The sequence below is a fragment of the Hemiscyllium ocellatum genome, chromosome 10 (genome assembly GCF_020745735.1).
Source record: "Hemiscyllium ocellatum isolate sHemOce1 chromosome 10, sHemOce1.pat.X.cur, whole genome shotgun sequence".
Lineage (NCBI taxonomy): Eukaryota > Metazoa > Chordata > Chondrichthyes > Orectolobiformes > Hemiscylliidae > Hemiscyllium > Hemiscyllium ocellatum.
In genome coordinates, this window is record NC_083410.1 from 48,696,486 (window position 1) to 48,719,913 (window position 23,428).

General features: G+C 35.7%; 1 protein-coding gene across 5 annotated transcripts in view; it reads right to left on the minus strand.

Moving 5' to 3' along the window:
* Positions 1-4,022: 4,022 nt before the first annotated feature.
* flvcr1 (FLVCR choline and heme transporter 1) overlaps positions 4,023-23,428 on the minus strand; it is a 36,020-nt gene continuing 16,614 nt past the window's right edge. The window contains exons 6-12 of one of the 5 annotated variants that reach the window (XR_009645114.1): positions 21,649-21,759; positions 17,276-17,381; positions 14,091-14,202; positions 10,652-10,717; positions 8,925-8,998; positions 7,218-7,273; positions 5,425-5,458 (exon numbers count right to left, since the gene is read on the minus strand). Coding sequence is in view for 2 of the 5 variants with exons in the window: in XM_060831478.1 (XP_060687461.1) it covers positions 5,381-5,458; positions 7,218-7,273; positions 14,091-14,202; positions 17,276-17,381; positions 21,649-21,759 (463 nt within the window). In the remaining 3 variants the exon portion in view is untranslated. Of the gene's footprint in view, positions 5,459-7,217; positions 7,274-8,901; positions 8,999-10,651; positions 10,718-14,090; positions 14,203-17,275; positions 17,382-21,648; positions 21,760-23,428 lie in introns of those variants that run through there. The other 4 variants (XR_009645116.1, XR_009645115.1, XM_060831478.1 and 1 more) reach the window with 4 other exon arrangements.

Here is a 23,428-nt window from a genome sequence, read left to right on the forward strand (position 1 = left end):
GAATTGAGAAAATATAACCACTTAACGTAAGTTCTTTCATTGCATCACTTTTAATCACCCTACAAACTCACCACTTGTACTAATTTTACCCTTTTCATAAAGTTCACTGCCAGATCACTCCAATCGGTCTAATTAAAAACTAAATAACTGACTATTTGTAGATAACAGAATATTTGTAGATGACATACGATAACAAATCCGTCAAAACGCCACAACTTGAATAAATGTAGGCATTTAACAATTGACCGCATAAATCAAGTATAATTTTTCCTAAACTTTTTTCCCTGTTATTGCACTCCATAGTGCAGATTTGGAAAATATTTAGTGGAGACATTGAATAAAGTAAATAGAGAAAAACTATTTTCACTGGTAGTTGGGTAAATAGTTAGCAGACACAAATTGAAGATTATTAGCAAAAGAACCAGAAGGGAGTAGTTTTGATTTGGAATCCATTGCTTGAAGAGTAATGGCTGCATATTCAATGATAACTTTTCAACAAGGGAACTGGATAATACTCTAAAAGTAGTAAAACTAGAGAATGTGGAAAAAGTACCAGCAATGGTGCAAATTAACAAATTGAAAGCTCTTATGAATTGAAAAGAGATACAGGGTAGTTGCAAATATCAAATTAGAATATATAGTAATTTTGGTTAAAAATTGGAATAAAAAGTAACAATTGAGCTAATGGACAATAGTCCTAAATAAAATTCCGGAATAGAAGTTAAAAAATTGACAAATTGTGACAACTCCAACACATTCAGCAGCAAAAATCTATTCAACTACAGACTTAGACCAATGTAGAAAAAATACTGTCTAGTCATATTAGTGACTAGTCACTTTAATTAGACCCATACATTAAGCTCAAACTACAAATAAAGCATTGACAAAATTTTGTCTAATCAAGCATTGGACCTGCTATTAAGTAGTACAACTCTTGAAGTTCTGGAAACATGTTCAATACACATCAAATACATTTAACAGAACTGCTACTGAAAGTCATCTGAGAAATCATTTCTTTGATTGAAAACAGAAAATACTCAAATGGTAATTCAAAGTATAAGATTAGTATATAAATAATCTTTATGGATTTTCTCAGATTGGCTTTCATTTAAAAATGAATTCAACAATGTCATTTAGCTTTCAGATTACTACAAATTCAAATAGTTGGAAATGAGTTTTTTTATGTCTTTGCAAGGCACAGCTATTAAAGTGAGCTGCATGCTAGATGTATCCAGTTGCAGGAAGAGTGCAGCAATCTTCATTTCAAACTGAACTTTTAGCTATATTAATTTTTTTTTGCCAATGATCTTGTAACACTTCCTTCAATTAGGACATATTTTTCAAGTTGACAGAGAACGTGATGCCGGTTATATACATGCTCAATGCCCCTTGGAGATAACAGATAGGTTAAGTAGCTTTTGTAGCATATAATGTTCCTTCTGGAAATGGATTAAACTTTTAGTTTCTATAGCCATTAGGAAGAATTCAAACTTGCAGAAAATTGATTGGATTGGATCAGCTGTCCATTTTATATTCTGCTTTGCACTTATTTCAATGCAAATTCAATTTGGGTGGGGTTTATAAAAAAGTCGGCTGATCCAATGCAGTCAGGATTAGGTCAAAATTTGTCAGCAGTATTTAAAAAAAAATCACTATCTTATTATTACAAAGATGCTCATCACATCATGCTAAAAATGCATGCATATGCCTGAATATAGATCAAGATGTGTCTACACAAATAAACTTGAAATTGTGTACATATACAGTATCCCAGACCAATGTGGCTTAGAATACTAGTCCTGGCATATCACAGTGCTGTTAAATCAGCATGGTATCAACTCAACTGATAGTGTTCCACTGGTGTTAGTGTTGGATTCTTGCCATCTATTTCTCTTGGATGTCTGCCAGAATTCATGAACATTTAGCAATAGCAGCTGAGACAAGCCACTGGAACCTACTCTACCATTCAATAAGATATGGCTAATCTTCTACCTATACGTCACCTTCCTGTACTATTTCTATATGTCAATCCCACAAAATATTAAGATAATTTCCTCACTGACCACACTGGTTGGTAAAATCATAAGTCTTTAAACACCAGCATTTTTCAAATTAGCCAACCTCAGTCAAGATACTAGTAGGTAAGAGGTCCACCGATCTCACTGGACCTTCCTAAGCATATTTTGATTAAAATATGTGTTGATCCCTGAGATAGATCAATTAATCAACCTCACTGTCTATATTAAATGAACAATGGCCAGCTGTGTAGGTAGTGCAAGATAAACGGCACTCATGAAAGCATACTCCATTAAAATGTTGTCAGATTTAGGTTCAAATAGTTTCACTATCCAATATCATAAACCTGAAACCAAACAGTTCACCAAAGTACACCATGTCATAAAATAATGTACACTTTCAAGAAGGGGGCAAGAAAAAAAACCGTTAAGGGAAGCTTTGTGACTAACTTTTAAAATATTCAACAATGCGTTGCAGCCTTTGTTGACAAGGACAACATTTAATGCCATTTCTATCTGCTGTTGAGACGACCTATTGGTTTGCTAGGCCATTTCAGAAGGCAATTGGTAGTCAAATTACTGTTATGAATTTGGAGCCATATTCAGCCAGACTAAGTATGGATGGGAATGTGTTTCTGAAAATCAATAGCATATCATCAACAATTTTCAAGATATGCATACAATTCTGATACACTTCTATAAAAAAAGACATTGTTAAACTTGAGAGGCTACAGCAAAGATTTACAAAGGATGTTGCTGGACTGGAGGGTTTGAGTTACGGGACTAGGTCAGATTGGAATGCCTGAACGGTGCGGACAAGTTGAACAGAAGGGTCTTTTCCAATGCTGTATGGCCCTATGACTCAATGTGGTAGAGTGAGACTTATTTTCCATACACCTACTTTAACATTTTCTCAGAAGGTTGTGGATCACTTCAGAAGACTCAGGGAACTTTAAAAATCAACAGCTGATGAGTTACTCGCAATGGATTTTTTTTTGGACACGAGATATTATAAAAGGTGTCATCAGTACTGCAATGGGATCTTATGCAAACCACCTGTATCAAGGACACTCCCTACAGTTCAGTCATTATCTGATTCGCTAATTTAAGTATGAAGTACCAGTAAGTCACAGATTAAAGATATTTAGCTTCACCCTGTGACAACAAGTGAGTTCCCAGAACACAGGCTGAAGTAGACCTGGCAATGGAGTAGAGTTCTAATTGTCCTGAAATTCTATACCCAAATTCTGCATCAGCCTTTGGCGAAGTTTTGTGGTGTGAAAAACACACACTTGAGTGCTTTTAAACTAAAATACTTCCAGATCAGTTTTGAAAAAGCCAGCTAATGGCTCTCAGATTCACCTTAATTCCAGTCACATAAGAACATCCCTTTTCACTCTCTGTTCCATTTCCTATGATGTCTAATCAGATGTCCAATTTATACTAAACAACTTGGCCCTTATGAGATTTCCATTCCTTTAGTTTGGGGAAAATTGGAATCCAGGTAGGTGAAAGGACATGCACCAGAATAGCTCCTGCAAGTGAGATTACAGAACTAAGATTTAATAAACAACTTACACCTAACAGGTATATGAACATAAAATGCATTATGTTAAAATGCATTTATCAATTGCTTTTCTTTTGGATTGCAATTTCAGCCTGGATTACATTTTCCCCTTAAAAATAAGAATTTAGGAGATGTATTAGTATAAAACAGCCACAAAATACTGACCTTCTAAAATATTTTGGTTAAACTACAGTAATCCAACATGCAGTCCATTCTTCATAGCAATGCCACCAATGTAAAAGACCAACTTTTTAAAGTAGTGTAGGATCCCACCCCACCAACCTGCTCCTAGGAAACAAACACTCTGGCGCACACAAGTGCAACCATAAACTGTACTGCAGAATGATGGGCTACAGACATAATTCTCTACACAATCAATTCCTGATATCAGCCAAGCTATCTGGGGAAAGACGGGTTGGAAAAAAAACCACAACAAATCATTGTATACAAAATAAAAATTTCATTGTGTATTAAAATCACTTGGAAGAAAATGATACAATTATATACAGATATGTGAAACTTGAACCAAAATAACTACAGCAATATGCACTTCCACAGTGACTGATTCATAAACTGATGTCACCTGGTAACTAATGAAAGAACTGGAAGTCTTTGCAAATGAATGAAAATGCAGAATTGCTAAGTTAGCATTGATGCAAGGAAGAAAAAAACAGCTTTGGTTCTACATTGTCAATATATACAGTACCATTCAGCTTCTAGGAACTCATGATCTTGCATGAGTTTGATCATTTGGACCACAAGTTCTTAGAATTCAATATATCTACATAATTGAAATCTGTTGCATCTTCGCGTTATCAATATTAAAGGCACATCTAGTCGATGAACAGATATTTGTTCCCCCCCACCCCTTGGGGGTTTACAGTACATAAACTGCACTGGACAACTATACAATTTTCTCTCTCTAGCTTCACATGAAGTTCAAGAGAATATAATTTGTGAATCTTAAACCTATTGTATTCATTCCTGCGAACTGAATAGGTTTAAGTGCAAATTATGTGAATATTTTCTGCCCACTAACATCTTTACATACATAGACATCTGTAGCATTTCATTACAGATCAAAAAATTGTAACTCACTGCAGATATATATATAAAAAAACCTATCAAATCTGTGCAAGCTACTTGCTAAGCACATTACAGTTTTGACTATTTAACAAGAATCAAGTGCATTTCCACTGAAATTGCTTTTACAGATGTTACAAATTGTGCAAGAGCTACTTATACACAATTTAACTTAAAAAATTAAAATTTCTCTTAGAATGTTAAAGGAGGCTAGAAAGTTTACTTTTGGAAGGACTCCATACTCCTTCACTTTACAGAACACTGACCAGTTCTTGATACTCATCCAACATGTCCAAGAGCAATAACAAAAATTACAATGTTAAAAATGTAATGGGAATTTTTACCAGAATAAAGCTGAAAATTCAGTGTGCTTACATTTGGAAAATTATTGAAAACATAAATGATAGAAAGCAAAAGACTGTAAGAATGAAAATGTTCAAAGTTAGCAGGCTTTATGAATTTTTACTTTAAAAGATGGAAATTTGATCATTCTACATTGTTTTGTAAAAATATTCAGGCTACTGGAATACAACAATGTAATGCTCTTGAAACCTGTTAAAATGAGTCAATCATCAAGAACTTCTAATAAATATTGGTCACCGTTAATAAATTATCACAGTTTTCTAACCATTGCACCCTTAGCAGCTGTTCATATTTTTTCAGTGCTATGTACTAGTTGTGCGTTGTACCACTGCTATATAGTCTCCCGTTTTAATTAGATTGCGGTTTCTGCTGGTGCACGGAGTTCATTTTGCGATGTGGAAACTTTTTCTAGTGAATCACGAGCAGCAAGCTGGAGAGGAAAAATAAAATAAATATATTGCATAACTAGTATTCAGTCACCACTAAAGAGTCTTTATAAATAAGGTTTATTCCTTTCTGTTCTTGATACTGTCCTTGTAAACTTTTTTTTGTAACTAGGCTGCAATATTTCAATTAATTTTACTAAAATATTTACACGATTCAGTAAAATGCCTTTCATTCCTACTCAACAAGCTGTTTAAGTGATCACCATCTGATTCTGGCTGAACACAGACTTGCCCAGAATGCAGTTGACTAATTCACTCCCCATCAAATCGCTGCAGTTTATGACCAAAATGGGTACTGTGCATATAATCTGTATATAACAATGCTCCAATCAGTGCATTTTGCTGATAAAACTACCCATATCGAATGCTGACAGAGTTTGGGTCTAGAATTCCACTTACTGCAGCTTGGATTTTGTTTGCTGTAAAATAGACAGTTTATCAGGTGTTTTACTGTAATTCTCATGCCGCGTCCGACTTCATGTCTTACAGGACAATGATGGTGTCAAAAGGGACCTTAACGTATCTATCTGTCTTGACCAGAGACGGCAATAGTACTTCCAAATAAAATTCTTACGCAATGTAAGCATTACTGTTAAGGTCAGTATTTAAACCTATCCCTAATTGCGCTTGAAAATGCTAGTGTAAATACATCTTCAGTACTGATAAGGAGGGAATTCCAGATTTTCACTTGATGCACTAAAGAAATGGCAATAGATTTCCAAGTCTAGATGCTGCAAGACATGGACACATGTCCAAATTTCAATAGCTATATGTCAGGTAAATTAAGAGAGATTTGACAATGGAAAATAATCTTCAACTGATCAAAATTTTTGGAATTGGAATAACTACTTTCCAATGGTCTTAAGAGTTTTGTAATATCACTGCTAAAGTCTTATCTCCTGACTGGAAAACAGACATGACGATTGAAAGTAAACTGACAAAGGCAATTGCGGTTTGGAAGAATGGAGTCATGTATGACAAGTCCAGTAGTTAGGATTCATTACCGCATGTGGAGATTACACAACAACTCTTTAATTATTTAAATTTTTAGGCAAAGACACCTATGTCCACAGCACTGTGAACCATGCTGTAAACTCAATTAGAGTTTCAGCAGGTATCTAAAAGGTCAGTTTTGAACTTTAGATCAGAGTGTCATGTCTTCAAATGAGAAAAACAATTTTTGATGTGAATTTTATACGAATCCTGAAGTCTATCACATTCACCTTCTCTGGCCAAGAATTAGAGCCCAGTCTTATCCTTCAACATTAAGCAATCATTGCTAGAATAAGACACTGGAAGAGGTAAGCCATTGGACCCGTTGTGTCCACTCTGCCATTCCACAAGCTCATTTGATGGTCCTCAACTCCATATTCCTGCTTTCCTCCACAAACCCTTGATTACTTAGTGATACAATGACCCAACACCAACATATTCCACAGGAGATAATTCCACTTGCTTTCCCACCAATTTTAACAGCACTTGTGAACGTGGCAACCGTGGGCTCTTATCCTACACTAAGTAGCCGTATGTGCAGTACCTTATTGAATGCCTTTTCAGAATCCAAATATATAAGGGTTTCTGGTCCCTCTTTATCTACTCTGTTTATTACCTTCTAAAAGAACTGTATGCATTTGTCAAAAATACTGGAATCTGAAGTCTTGGACTCGCACACTATGAACCTGCCTTGTGTCAAATTACTACAGAATCCTTTATAATTGAAAAAGAGTTAAACAATCAACTTACATGTGCACTTACAGCCAAGTTTGCTTGTTGTCTTCTTAGGTCTGATTTTATGAAAACTGTAAAGAAAATACCAATTATGAAACCATTTATTTTCTGTTGCACACACATTTAAATCAACAATGGAACCTATGAAAGTGAACATTTACAACCTTCCAAAGAAGATTGGTTAGTTTACTTACATAGCCAATTAAACCATAAAAATTATAACATCTGTACAGTAAACTTTATTCAGCATCTTTTTAAACCATGAAAAATGAGGCTTTCAAAAATGCATAACATAAAACGAAGGCTTTCAGATAGTTTCCATCATACAAACTAAATTATTACAAATACATTTCTAGTTACAAAAACATTAGAGAAGTATTACTGAAACACATCTCATTTATATTCTTTAAACATTTTTTTCTTAATAATGACAATTCCATTGTAATCAATTACATTTGCTTTAACAACATTGTGAATGTTATACAAATGTCTGTTTATCATTGTTACCAGCAAGGAACAAAATTTACAAATCAGCTTCTGTCAACCTGGCCTTTTTATTAAAAAAATCCCCGGCGGTGAAAATATTTAATTTACTTGAAAAGCAGCACCATACACAAACAAAAAGTATTGAGTTACATTTTTGCAGAGTCCTTACCTCACACAGCTTCCAGACAGAACAATGGCTGAAAATAGTAACACTAACCAATTTAGAAATAAAAATGTCCAGCATATATTAGAAGTCACCAATAGAAGGGAGTGATTTCAAGGCTATATATAAAGGGGACATGAAGGTAGAATTGATGGTTTATCAAAGTAAAATAATTTTGGTAACTGCCACAAAAACATGCTTTAGATTGCTTGTGATTGTTGAGATTATTTTGTACAAACTTGAGGCCCTCAAGTGATAAACTTGTTAAATAATTCAAATATTTAAAGCATTAACATATGTACTTACATTTTTGGGCATTAAGATGTTGTTATTGTGTAGGTCAGTCCGAAGACTCAGGCTTGGAGCACAAGTTGTAAGAAAGTCAGGTGGGAGAACGATGTGTGGAGACTCCACATGATATTCAGTGTGATTGCAATAGAAGTATGGTGTCTATTAAACTTCACCTCAACAGCAATCTGCATTGTTTATCATCAGTCACATGCTGCACAAGTCATGTTGACAGTCACTCATGAGAGATATAAAACATTGCAGAGTGTGGTTGAGAAGTCACTTGTGTTACATAGCACTAATTGCTATATTATTTTAAAAGGCCATGAGCTTTATATTGTAATTTGTGCAGAGTTCCAAATGAATTATGGCCTCAAATCACTCCCAGCTATTCTTTCTGCTCCAGTGTGGTGCATTAAAGCTACAACCAAGCTCAAGTACAGAAGCTAATTCACTATTTTATACCTGCATACCTGATGAGTAGTGTGTGCAGATTTAGGTTATGACAGTTGTGCAGTGGCTCCATTCTTTTCATGTTTATGCTTTAAACTAAAGTTTAATCAAAAGATGGTTCATGCAGTTAATGTCACCCACTGGATTTTATAGTTGTGTTAGAAGCATCTCATAAGAGATTAACAAATGCAACCTGCCCTTAACAACCAATGAAGAACCCAAAAGGTTTGAGTGCGCATATTTAACATGAAAAGGATTTAATAAAAAGACATTTCACTATTAAGTCATACCCCTACACAGATTCATTACCTGTAACAACAACAGTTGCATACCATGTCTAGTGGCTGGAGGAAAAAAATTGTCACTTTTCCACATCAGATGGTGGACAGACTAGAGTATGAACCTTCTGCTGGAGAAACAAAAAATAAACTGACACTATCTTGTTTTGACGTGTACAGAATAGTGGTTACAGCAGGTCAGTTGATCAGGGTTTATTTGTGCTTTAAGTTAAGAGTTAGAAACTTATTTTTGACAGCCCCAGCCAGCATCAAGTACTCCTGACATGGTCAGGTAACGGTCAGATGCAGAGTAAAACTCCCTTTAAACTGCCCCAACAAAGTATCTTAACTGCAATCTCAGAACACCAGAGTGATATTTCCTCATCAGCTATTTTCATAGCCTCAAGAGACAGATTGCCACCTGGTGTCAAACATACAGGAAGCCCTGTGTTGTGGAACTATGCGAATTAAGAAAAGGTTTTAAGATTACCGTACTCAATTCATGTAAGTCTCTTTAAACAAATTAAAAGGTTTTCCTTCCATACATTCAGCTTTATTTCAACACATGCCCCAGGAGAGGACAGTGTTCCAATTCTCAGCACCATCAAATCCCCATCAGAATTGTTTCTGGTTACACGATGGTTTCTGTTACTAGCAGCAGCAGCAGCATAACGCCGCCTTACCCTTACACGATTTTCCACGGACAGTCACAATCTTGGTTCGTTCATGAAGACTGGTTATATTTCTTTCCTAAAACCTAAACAGACTAGCTTCACAATTGACTTGTTAATACAAACATGTCAGTAAACCAAACAAGAGCAGTGTGTGCCCACAATGTTGCAGAACACACAAGAGTTCACAGGATGTCAAATTTGAAGAATGAAGGCTTAATAGTTCATGAGCATCACAATGACTGAAAAAGTGTTATGTTTTTGAAAAGTGCTGCATCTATCTTTATAAATTACATTATTTTATCTCCCTTTCATTGAGCTTTCCATTCACATTTGAACGTCTGCCCTTACCACTGCTTTTTTTTCTTACCGCCACTTGCATAGCCATCATGTTTTGCCACATGCCTTTATTTCAAGTGACAGAAGAGTGATCAGCATTTTAATATTCACGCACTGTATAGAGAAGAGATACTGGAAATCTGTTAGAAAGCTGAAATACATTCAAGGAGCTCTGATGGAGTCAGTGTACTTAGATGAGAATTTGTGCACAACTTCAGGTCTTGAGACTATTAGTAGCAGCCTCCTTTAGGAGAGCAATTCATCAATATGGAACCTCAACCAATCGCGTGGGGCCCCCTTGCTTCCATATCCTGTCTAAATCTCAAGAAGGAGGAGATGTAGTTTTAACCACCCAGAGCTGCATCTGGATGACCAGAAGAGCATGTTGGGTTGAAAGTCATTCATATCACTACAAGGACGTTGGTCTCTTCCAATTTTGTCAAAGATTCTTCAGTGATTTATTCCACCAGGATTTAAAAGGAATAATGGAGTGAAGCTTCCTAAACATGTTTTCTGAATTTCATTCTTCAGCCATGTACTTCAAGAGAAGGATCTAACATTATTCCTCAAAATCTTTCACTATCTTGAAAATCTAACAATAGCTAAAACTCATGTCTCAAAATTCTCTAATTACACACTACCAATAACTTGCATACAACTTTCTAATTAACTGACTTACCTAGTTGATTTTCTTTGCATAAATGCTGTGAAATCCTACTGTAATTTACTATATGTATTTACAGTACTCAACATACAATCAAAACTTAGTACCTGTAGTTTGTTGAACTGGCTATATACTTCCTGTGCTGGAGAGAGGAGCAGCTGGTAAAAGGAGCTCTGCGATTTATTAGGAAAAAAACTGGGTAAATTGGTTAAGAATATACAATACTTTGGGTGGAGAGTGTGCACAATGTTTACAGTTACAGTCAGTTGAAATTTTTTTTAAATCAACAAACTTTGAAGGTATACAAGATTTGAGTTTGCAAAGTTCAAGATTCGCTGCAGCCTTTTCTCCAGTGTGAGTAAAAGCCTAATGAGAGCAGCAAGGATTCTCAAAATGAAGCTGCTGACAGACAATACTGGAACGTAAGAAATCCAAAAATAAAAGGCAGCTGAATATAGAATCCCCCCCCCAGGGAAACCAGAGAATCAAAAGTGGATGAAAAACAGTAGAATCTTAAGGCATACCTATTGCTTAACAAAGGATCAAGGTGACAAAAAGTAAATAAAAGCAAGAAGCATACTAGGTGTAAGATCGTGTTATGAAATTTTTTTCGTAAAATTACATGTTTGAACGAGATCTACAAGTAAAAATGATGGAAGAACTGCAAATTACTCAAGGCCACATAACTACAGCCTCAAAGAATTTTCTGCAGTTATCTAGCAGGTAGAAACTAAATTCCTTAGGTGAATGTGCCAAAGGACAGTGCATGTCTCCTCAATCAAAAACAGCATTTCAAACCAAAATGGTGCAAATGACAATGGCGATTATTGCCATTCTTATCAGGAACCCAGTATGGAGGTAAGCATAAAGGTGAATTGAGAGAGAATATAAAGTGCAGCACCTCACTTTCGGAGCAATGGTACACAGGAAGGATACAGTAAGACGGGCTGATGTTCCAATAAAGGTAATGTGGATGAACCAAATGTATTGTAGAAGTCCAGGACAAAAATAGTTCAAAATATTAGAAAAGCCAGGAGGTAATATGTCGATATCCAGGTACAAACAAAGGAAGATACCATATAATAAATCACTGAATTACGTACTGAAGGGAACTGATTTTTGAGGAAAAAATATGATAACCACAAATCAGATAGGGAAAACAAATGTGCACTAGCAGCCTAAAATCAAAGTAGATGGTTAGATATGCAGCTAGTATAAATGCAATATAAAAAAATTACAATCTAATCAGAACTAAAGAGATAAAGCTACTGCAATGGAAGCTTTCCGATGACAGAATTAGGCAGAAAATTAACACTTCTGTGTAATGATAAAATAGCTAAGAATGAATTAACAATTGATACGGTCAAAATTAATAAGAGCAGAATAATTGGGAAAAATATTTGTCAGTGGAAAGTAGTTAAGAATGTTTAAATGCTTAGGTAACTAAAAGAGTCAACATGAGAGTTGGGCATCCTGGAACAACGGGGATAAACCAGGAAATATCAAGATGAAGGAAGATGAACAGAGAAAAACGGGGCAGAAATTTATTATTTAACACAGTAGAAGCACCACAGTCGGTCTATGGTATTCAACAATCCATCAGAAATGCCTAATAATCTAAAAAGGAATTAAAAACTGTTTTTATGGTAGCCACTAAATAGGTAGATTTGATGTTCAAATTAAGCTTTTGATGAGAATAACTGCATAGATTGCAAAGTTAAATTAAAACACTTCCAAAATGGAATAAGTAGGCAAAGTAAAAAATGAAGCCTGGTGCAACATTAATTCCTATGGAACATATTGGAATCCCTGCTGTAAACAAGGAGCACTAAAGATTATAATATTTTGAAGGGAAAGGAGAAACAAATGGAATCAAAACTATACTCCCACAAGAATAGAAAAGATGACTGGAGATAGGTGCAAGAAAAATTCAGACATTCTCTCTCAATTGTTGTTAAGAAACCAGTTAGTAGGTTCTTTAAAGCAGACAGGTCAAGAAGTGATGTCAATATTAATATTTCACATCAGTCTTCATTTCAGAAAATACTGGACAGATTCTAGGTAATCAAATTGCTTAAAAAACAGTAACTTCGGAATTAAAAAGTGGGGGTATGAAGAGACTGAAGTTATTAAACTATGCACACTAGAATGACGAAAAATCAAGCCACAAGATGCTAACTGATGTATCTAGCCCTCCAAGAGCTCCATGAATATTTTTATGGGGTATTAAGCTGTAATTAATGTTTTTAAAAGCAATAGGTTATGTCCCATTAGTATGGAATTAGGCGAAGTTGGAATTAACATTAACAGAAGTAATGTCCAGTAAAGCTTATTTGGATCTTCAGATGCCATCTGATAAATTTAAAGAGACTAATTTCATTAAATGAACAGAAATTGGTTAAGAATAGTAACGGGAGATGAAGATCAAGAGGGAAAAAATGAACGAGAGGCATCAGCTGAGACATTACTGAGAAGTCTGCTTTGACCTCACTGCTATGTTATTTAAAAATGATCTGAACGTAAGATATTTCAAATGATTTAAAATTCTGTTGATAATGCCAGGCAATTGGCAAATCAGCAGTGTAAAGGAAATGGAGAACATACCAAAAAAATCTAGGTGAGCTTAAAGTGAATGTGCAAGAAAAAATGGAAAACTAGAATAGGAAATACATGCTTGTGTGTAAAAGGAATATGCATTGAGTGATGGAAAGCAATTTAGATGAAGAACAACATTTTACTAAAAAGATTCAGTCAATGCAAAGCTGTTAAAACATCAAACTTCTGGAAAGTAGCTCAAATAACAAAATTGAAATAGGTTATCTGAGCCCAGTGTATCTTATGATTTGATGTCACTGGGAACAGTGTACATGACTTTAAAACATAAAGGATACCGATGCACTGTCGAATGTTCGCAGAGCAAGATAACTTGGAGCCCTATGTTGCAAAGAGAACTGCAAATATTCCTGAACATGGACTGATCACAAAAAGTAAAGGAAACTTAGTAATGCTCAAAGCTGAGTAAAAGATTGAAAGAAAGTATCTTTCTCTATCTTCTCCATACTTAATAAGCAGTCAGTGAAATGGCAATTAACTCTTTCAAAAGCTGGACAAATGTTTAAAAGAACCATTGTGAAGGTTCCAAGTACAACGGAGAAACAAGTGGAACAGTCAGCAGTGAGAGGTGCATATTGCATGGTTAGATTGATCCAGAGGTTTTACTTCATTACCCTTCAGGTGGGGGGCTGGAAGTGATGGGAAGAGAAAATACAGGAAGAATAGAAGTGGGTCTGGGTAAAATTTCAGAGCTTTATCTTCTTGGATTTTATCAGTCGTTGGCTGCCACCTTCTTAAGATTGATAGGGCTGAATGTTGTCCTGAATAGGAAAGAACATACAAGATCTGTGGAGGGAATGGCCTTGATGGTCTGAACAGCCTCTTTCTTGTTCCACATTGCATTTTATATATTTAGCAGATTTAATGTGCTGCTTCCCTCAGGCAGAAATTCATTACACAACAATTGCCAAATAGTAAAAAGTAATTAATTACCTGTAAGAAGGATTCCCACAAAGATCCAAGAACAAAGAAAAAGATTTCCAGCTAATGTGCCATAATCAGCTTTCAACTTTCCTTGGGCCAGTGTGAACACAATTCCAAATAGCTGCAATTAAATCAAAACAAAACTCTATTGAAATAACTGTCCAAGATTCCTCATGAAGGAATGAACTAGATTGTATACAGCTTCACAATTGCTCAACAATATCTCACCAAGTGATCATTATAAGTGCACTAAATGCTGGCAAGTTACTTGACTGTCAGAAAACAAATCCTCTCCTCAGGAAATCAAACATCAAATGTAGTGCTCACAGTAATCCATAATTCAACAATTAAATAAATTGTCATACCAAACGTTTCTATCAGAAACAACATAAATATATTTAAACAGTAGGAAAGAAGCTTCTACCAAACCCCTGGGGCCAGCAAAATGTTAGCCACGACTGGAATCGCTTTTAATTAATTACCATTGTCAAATGCTGGGCGCTGAAAATGATCTATTCCAAGTGTGGAGTTTAATCAGGGTTTAAATTAGTTGATTGAAAACCACAAAACCTAAAACTCAATATTTTTTCCCTTCAATCCCATTTTTCTTTATATTGGATTAATCATTTAAATCACCCATTCTATTGTATATTTCCTTCTCAGTCCCAATCCTTCAGTCTGACAATTGATTGCACATCTATCAGATCCCAGAACTCTGGTTTATCTTGCCATGACATTTTCATCGAAAGACTTTCATAACTTGTAAAGTATTGACGCTGTTAAACTGGCATGGGTAAATCTAGCCAATGACAGCCATCATAAATTATGGACCTATATCGTTTAGCATTAAACATTAGTCCATACGGTTTGTGAGAGGGACAAGTTGGAAACAGTTGTAACATTATTACAATTCAGTAAAGGTAACTACAAAGACTTGAGGAAGAAGCTGCTAGAATTGATTGGACAGTGCAGCAGCGATGGCATGAGTTTCTGAGGGTGATTCAGGAGCCACAGCAGAAATTCATCCTAAGATAAAACAGCACACTAAAAGGAGGACGAGGCAATCATGGCTGATAAGAGAAGTCAAGGACAGCATCAAAGCAAAAGAAGCAGCACATGATTCAGTGGAGATTTATGGGAAGCGAGAGAATTTGAAAGTCTTTAAAAACTAGAGGACAACTAGAATTGCAATAAGCAGGGAGGAGATGAAAATAGTGTAAGATAGCCAGCATCATAAAAGAAAATTGCAAAAGTTTTTCAAATATATAAAAAGGTAAGACAGACAAGAGTGAACACAGGACCACTAGAAAATGAGGTTGGTGTAGTAGTAAGGGGGAATAAAGAAATAGCAGACGAATAGCCTTTTTGTATCAGTCTTCATGGTGGAAAACATCAGCGGTATACTAGAACTTCAAGAGTCAGGGGCAGTGGTGAGTGCAGAGGTCATCACTTAAGGAGAAGGGGAAGCTGAAAGGTCTGAAGGTAGATAAATCCTAGACCAGATGGATGACACGCCAGAGTTCTGAAGGAGTTAACAGAGGACACTGCTAGCATTAGCATCTTTTAGAAATCACTGGAGTCAGAGGGGGTTCCACAAGACTGAAAAATGGCTAATGAAACATCCCTGTTTAACAAATGGCAGCAGGACCCTGACAGAAATTATAGGCTGTTTAGCCTAAACTTGGTCAGTAAGATTTTAGAGTCCATTATTAAGAATGAGATTTTGGAGTATTGGAAATAACTGGTAAAATCGGGTTGAGTCAATTCAGCTTTGTCAGGGGGAGGTGATTGACAATTCTATTAAAATTCTTTGAGGAGGTGATGAGCAAATTAGAGGAGAGCCAATGGACATGATCTATCTGAAATTCCTAAAGGGCTTTGTCGAGGTGCCACACAGGAGGCTACTCAATAAGAACACTTGGTAGTAGGGGCACGGTATTGGCATGGATAGAGGATTGACTGACTGACAGAAGGCAGAGCGCAGGGATAAAAGGGCGTTTTTCAAGATTGCAGCCAGTGACTAGTGAAGTTCTACAGAGGTTAGTATTGGGATCTGGATGAAGGAACTGCGAGTGTTGTTGCTAGGTCTGCAGATGACACATAGATAGGTGTAAGGACAGGTAGTGTTGAGGGAGCAGGGAGACCGCAGAAGGACTTGAACAGATTAGGAGAATGGCAAAGAAGGGGCAGATGGGAATACAATGTGAGAAAGTGAGAGATTATGCACTTTGATGGAAGAATATTTTCTAAATGGGGAAAGACTTCTGAAATCTGAAGTACAAAGGGACTAGGGAGCCCTTAGACTCTTTTAAGATTAACATGATAGTTCAGTTACCAGTTAGGAAGGCAAATGCAATGTTAAGCATTCATTTCAAGAGCACTAGAATACAAAAGCAGAGATGCATTGCTGAGACTGTAGAAGGCTCCGGTCAGACCACATTTGGAATATTTAAGCAATTTTGGGTCCCACATTTAAGGAAGGACGTGCTGGCACTGAAGGGGATCCACAGGCCCGGATACAGTGGACGTGGAGAAGATGCAGGAGAGACGAGGACTTGAAGGTACAACCTCAGAGTGAAGAGACAATCCTTTAGAACGGAGATGAGGAAAATTCTTTCAGTCCGTGGGTAGTTAATCTGTGGAACTCATTCCCGCAGATGGCAGTAGGGGTTAAGTCATTTAGTGCATTTAAGACAGAGACAGATGGACACTTCTTAACTAAGGGATCAAAATTTATGGAAGGTGGCAGGAGAACAGGGTTGTCCTGTTGCCATGATTGAATGATGAAGCAGACTCGATGAGCCGAATAACCTAATTATGCTCTTATATCATCTGATTTTATGATCAAGACAGAGAAAAATACTAAAATTTGTACATTTAAAATTTAGGTCAGATAAATTTCTTTCATCAAGTAAAAGTATAAGTATTACAGTCAGATCACAACACCCAGTATTTAAATAAACAAATGTTGAGAGAGCATGGACAATTGTCATTCATCAGCTTCTTTATCAAATGACAAAACATATCTATCTAGCTTGACAAATATTAATAATTGAACAATCCTCCACCTACAAATCAAACAAAGGAGCTTAACTTGAATTTAATCACAAACCTAGCTAGGTAAGGATGAAGACTTAAGGATGAGGATTGAAGAGTGGCACTGGAGATGGTGTGGGTATAGGTGTGTGCCTTACCTGTGCAGATGCATTGAGAAGTCCAGATGATGTCCCCTCAGGCTCTGGGTAAGTTATTTCAACACCAAACTCAAATCCCAATGGAAGATAACCAGTCATGAAAAAACTGAAAACATAAAAACGTATTTAGTCACTTTGCATAGAAAACACAGCAAATAACCAAGTGTAAACAGCATTTTTGAATCCTTTGGTGACTGAACTTTCAAACAGTCCAGTTCTAATTTCAGCTGTGAAATGTTGAGTAAATACAAATTATTTTATTCAAGTACATAAATATTACCAAACATTTTAAAAAGATTCAGATACTTACAATAATCTAATGGCAGTGAAAAAATTTATTTTGACTTCAATACTTAGCAAGTGCAAATTTTTAACAATGAAAGATATTTTAAGAATTAAAATGCTAGATCTGACATTGAAATACTAAGTTACTTTCCCAGGTTATTCAAATCAACCCCCAAGTGTTGCATCTGTACTATACATAGATTGCCAGATCACTTTAGCTGTTAGAACTGTAAGTGTAATTGTTATCTACCTTCACCTAGAAACTCAAGCCCACAATAACGTACGGACTAAAGACTTTAAACAAAAGCATTTAGGAAACTATTCTTTAAAATGGGAACATTTGCATTCATCAAACTAGAAAAATTATTTTTATTGCATATTCAAACTACATGTCTTGCTTTGTGTTTATGTGGTAAATATTTACTATAGTTAAACTTTTGTTTTCTGCATTAAATTGTGAACATTCTTCTAGATTGTTTGTACTGAACTTGTTCCATGCATTATCTAAGAAATATAAAATGTAGTTTCAGATATTGTCAAAAAATATGACTGAAGATTTTCATCATGCAACTCAATTAAGTATTGGATGAAACACTTGTACAAATGAGCATTTGCTTAGATATACGCAAGTTCTATACTATCAAATGACAAGAAATCTCATTTTTTCCCTGCAGCAAATTTTAAAATTGAAAACTGATCTTCGAACACTATATTTAAACATCCACAGAACTGAAGTACAACATGCAGCCAAATTTAATTGGTAGTTAATAAGTAAAAACGCATTAAGTAATCAGATGCACTAATCATTCCTCCCTCCTCCCCCCCGCCCCCCAAAACAAATGTTTCCAAAGTTTCTGAAATTGTTTCCAAATTAAGTCAATGATGGGTAGGCATTAATAACTGAAATGGTACAGTCAAAACACCTTTATATTTAGGACAAAGCTATAAACAAAGGAGCTTACCTTGAATTTAATCACAAACCTAGCTAGGTAAGGATGAGGACTTAAGGATGAGGATTGAAGAATGGCACTGGAGATGATGTGGGTATAGATGTGTGCCTTTCAACCTTATTAATGTATCAATTGTCAATCAACATTTTCTCAGTTATATCCTTAAGTTATTTTCTCATGTTTGAAATTTGGATCAGATCAATTTACCCTGGCTATCCTACACCTGTTTTAAACATTAATGTCATTGGGATTAATATCTGGATGAATAAAGATGCAACATAAGTTAGCTACACAGGTATACATCTCTTAAAATTACAAACTATAGAAACATCACCGCTGCTCTGCAGAGTGTTAAAAAAGCACAGTATCTGCAGCAAACCTCACTGCTACAAAGCCAATTTAGTTACTTGGGGAGGGGCATGCTAAATTAAAAAAGGGTAACAGATTCGACTCTGACAAAATGAAACTTTTAAATCTTAAAACCTATATTATTTGATTTATTATGGCGTTGATACTACTGAATCTATGCATATACAATTCCAACTTCTTGTGGGTACAGCAATGGCATATTAAGCATAATCTGAAGATCTCAATGCCGGAATTTTACTGTATACCTTACAAGAGTCCCCAACTTCTACTAGGAAAAGTACTGATTATTTTCTTAAATTGTAAATGTGCTAGTTATTGCACATATGAATCATGCTATGCACTACAGATTCTGTCAGAACTGTAACACATGGGTCACAAGGTGGTTCAGGACAGTTGAACTAATAAACAAAGTGGCTTTAAAAAAAAAGTGATCTCTGACCCCCTTCGATTTTTGGGCACGTACTGAAGTGAGAGCTTCCAGTGAATCATCTTTTTCACTTGCGGGTTTATAGTCACCGAGACGACCAAACTGTGTGCTTATTCAGCTGTTGTTCACCACTATAAATTGGGCACCACATGAAGGAAAAGGTTGGAAAACTGATAGTCAGTTCATAATTCAACAGTGCAATTCACTAATTGTACATCATATGGTATTTTAGACATGTCACATTAAATATAGATTACACTAAAGTGAGTGCAAAACAAATCTATTCAATCTAAATTTCACTGAATAGTCAGTAAAGTTAGTAAGTTTAGTTACTTAGCAATCAAAAAATATAAATAAAATAACCCTGGCTAGCCACAGCAGAGGGAATAGAGATAATTAAATGAGCATTTTATTCATTTCATAAGTGAACAGAGACTGGCAAAAACACTACTATGTCTGCAACGATAACTCATATTTTACATCTGAAGTGGAAAAGAACAAATTTTTAAACATGTTAATAAAACATCAACCACTTTAAACAAATTATTTTATTATAGTGTCCTGGAGCTTGAGCAAATACCCTTACAGCTGTCTGGAAGAGTTCAACTGCTCCAGTGCACGCAGCTTTCAATATATGTGCGCTGTGGACACAATGCTGTATATTCAGTATGCTCACCTCTGAATGAGAAGGTCTAACCTTCTCAACAGTTCAAAGCTAGGGTAGGAATTATTCCACTCAGCTTTGAGAATTATCTTTCAACCTGTATGGCATAGGTTTTCCTAACTAAAGGTGGGTGACCACCTCTTCCTAAGTTTGTGTTAATCGTGCTCTTGAACCAGCTCTTTGGAGGTGTGCAATTGACTTCCCTCCCTTGCTCTGGGGAAGCATCTCCCCTAGACTAACTGGTTGAGATCAAGAACTCACCATACAAGGAATCGCGCGGTGAACCCATGTCCATTACTCTGTGGCGCAACATGTTAGTACACCACTGGGCCACCTACAAACATTTTAAAAAACATTATGTCCCTAACAAGTATTGAAGAACAATAAAAAGCGGATACATTGTCACAAATAAATTTGATAAAAGATTCCATTACATGTCAATGGAGGGTTCAATGGACAAGTTTATTTATTGCATTTTATTGCTTGGAGTGATCAACTTGTATATTTGAAACTAAAATCACTGGCAAGCAGTTAAGAATATTCCTAAAATGTTTCTATTTTCAGCTTGAAAGCATTATTATAAAAAAGTACGTGTTTCACACAAAAAGCAAAACATTCTTTGATAAGAAGCATTGGGACGCCACGTGACTGTCGGGTACACTGTAAATTTAAGCTGTCGAGGTGAGGGTCTCAATAGGAATTGTAATTAATTTTTAGTACAGACCTATAGCAAACTTTGTTTATTAAAATATGCACTGATTAAGAAGGATTAGAAAAAGTTCTAATCATGATTCCAAGATTTTGTTCTAATATCCCAATTAAGTGTTTTAAACTTTTAGTCACAATATAACAGTGAGTAAGGAGCATGCAGAAAAAGAAGAGCAGCTGACAGTGTTGAGACTGCACTTGCTGAGACTCTGAATTAACAGTTCAAAGGTATATCGCTCCATTCTCAAAATATATGTGGACCTCTCAAAAATCATCAACTTGAACTCAACATTTAAAAGGAATGACGTGGCAAAAATAATCTAATTATAATACTTATTCACAATACAAATACCATTCAGTAATCAATTAATATCAAGACAGAGACAACAGACTCCCCCGATGACTCTGCAAGTCTGCTCAGTGACTAATTTAAACAGATCAATAAGTTCCTGTGTTTTGATCTTCAGTCAGGGTTAGCTAATAGAGGTACAGACAATAGGATGGAACTTACTACTGTGGTGTGGAAGGGGGCAAAAAATAAGACTGAGTTCCCAATTCTAACTGCTATCCAATGTGTAGGTAACATATCAGAACAGGCAGGACTGAAATGTGATACCCACTGAAGAATACCCTGATGATGTGCAAACCTTGATACTGATTATCAGGTTGAAATTACGCCTTAGCAAGGAGCAATTAACCAGAGAGGAATGATGGCAAGGAAAAAAAAAATTTGCAAAAAATGTTCACAAATTTTCATCTCATTGAATATTGCATTTTAAAAATTTAAACTAATCCTGCTGCAAAACTAACACCATTTAAGAATTAACTTAATCTGAACTATAAAGATTTTTAAAAATCACTCCAATAAATAACATTAATAACACTTTCAATGCAATAGCATAAAAATACAAACAAAACACGTTAACAGATTCCTTTATCTATTTAGTTGAAATATAAAATGGTCTCTTACCCCAAGGCTCCTGCTGTGACAAAGACTATTTGGATGTAACCAAGATTTAATGTGAAGGTGAAAACGAGCATTCCAATAAATGAGATGATGTAGACAGCAAGGGTAGTCTGCCTGCAAGTAAGAAACCAAGGAAAAGAATTATAAAAGGTAGAACTCCTATTCAACATTTATATTAATGCATTAGTTCTGGACTACTAGGAAAGACATGCATATATTTAACAAGTGAAGATACAGGGTTGCTAAAAACAAATTTCTAGAAGAATTCTTCTAGTGGATTTTGAAATAAGACACTGGCTCAGAATTTGCTGGAGCGTGCCCTGTTAGTTAATACATCTCCCTTGCCTCCAACTCAAAAAGTTATGTTGCAAATTGCTTAAGTTCAAGCTGATAACAGCTTAGCTGGAATCCTGGGTGAATGATGGGACCAACAGTTTATCTACTTAACCAATATGATTTAAGGACAGAAAAAGAAACAAGAATGACATAAGGAAGTAGGGTAGATTAGGCACAGCAAGAGAAATAAAGACAGGGGAACAAAAATAAGAGAGAGAGAGAGAGAGAGAGAGAGAGAGGGAGAGAGAGAGAGAAAGAAAGAAAGAGAGAAAGAAAGAAAGAAAGAAAGAAAGAAAGAAAGGAAGGAAAGAAAGGGGAAAGTGAGGGTTTTCTAAAAAAAAATTGTGAATAAAAACTGCCTAAAGGAATCAGTTTCCATTATCTCATTTGTTCCTTTTCTGGATCAGAGATCTAGTGGCAATGCAGTATCATTAATCTAGAAGTTATAAATATCCTAACATCTTAAAAGTACCATCCCCAACTTTGTGGTGAGCTTAGTTGGTAATTAAAGTGGAAATGCAGGACTTTCCAGAAACTCTATGAAGACATTTATAGCAAGCTGCGATTCTCAGCACAAGTACAGGACTATTTCAAACTAATAATGGCATGCACCTTAAAATTCACTGATTTTCCCAGCAAATTCTGGGCCACTGGTTCATGCCAAATTAGGTACATATAAGCAGACAGATTTCTATTAGGGTTGATACAATAAGTGTTTTTAAAAATTCCATACCTTCCACTGAAATGCTAAACACAACTGGCTGAAGAGTTGTTTCATATCAGAACGTTTTCACTATTGCCCACTAATTGACGTCAGTGAGTAATAGTCTTCAGTGACTGATGTTAGCAGACAATAGAACAGACACTGCTGCCCACTGTCACAAAGCACAGGCAAAAAGGGTTACAAAGTTCCCCATTTTGAAAAATAAATTTAAAGTCTAGAGATGTAATAAAAACACCAAGTTTGGGCTACTAAAACAAGTTTAACTCATTTTCGTTCAAGTGATCAAGTGTGCAATAAACTTGTTCAAGTTCTGGTTTACGGTCCACATTTTACCCCTAGAGCTCTCCAGTGGAGTAAAGATGTATACAACTACACACCAATTTGAGAGAAATATCCAGATTCCTAGCCAACATTCTTCCTTTCACAAATTATAAAGTGCAACTAATTACTCATTGCCTGTTACTAGCATAGAGGATTTGCCAAACCAGAAGGGTCAAATATAATTATAGCTGTACAATGCAGCAAGGCCTATTGAAAAGTAAATACAGATAAGAGCAATCAATAAGGGTCATGAATTGTTAAGCTTTGAGATAAAGTGTGGATGCTTCATTTATACAGTACCTTAGAATGCATCTACAATACCAGATTTAAATTTACGCACTAGGCACCAGGAAATGCACAGAAACAAAAACAGAAGTTGCTGGAAAAGCTCAGAACTGGAGC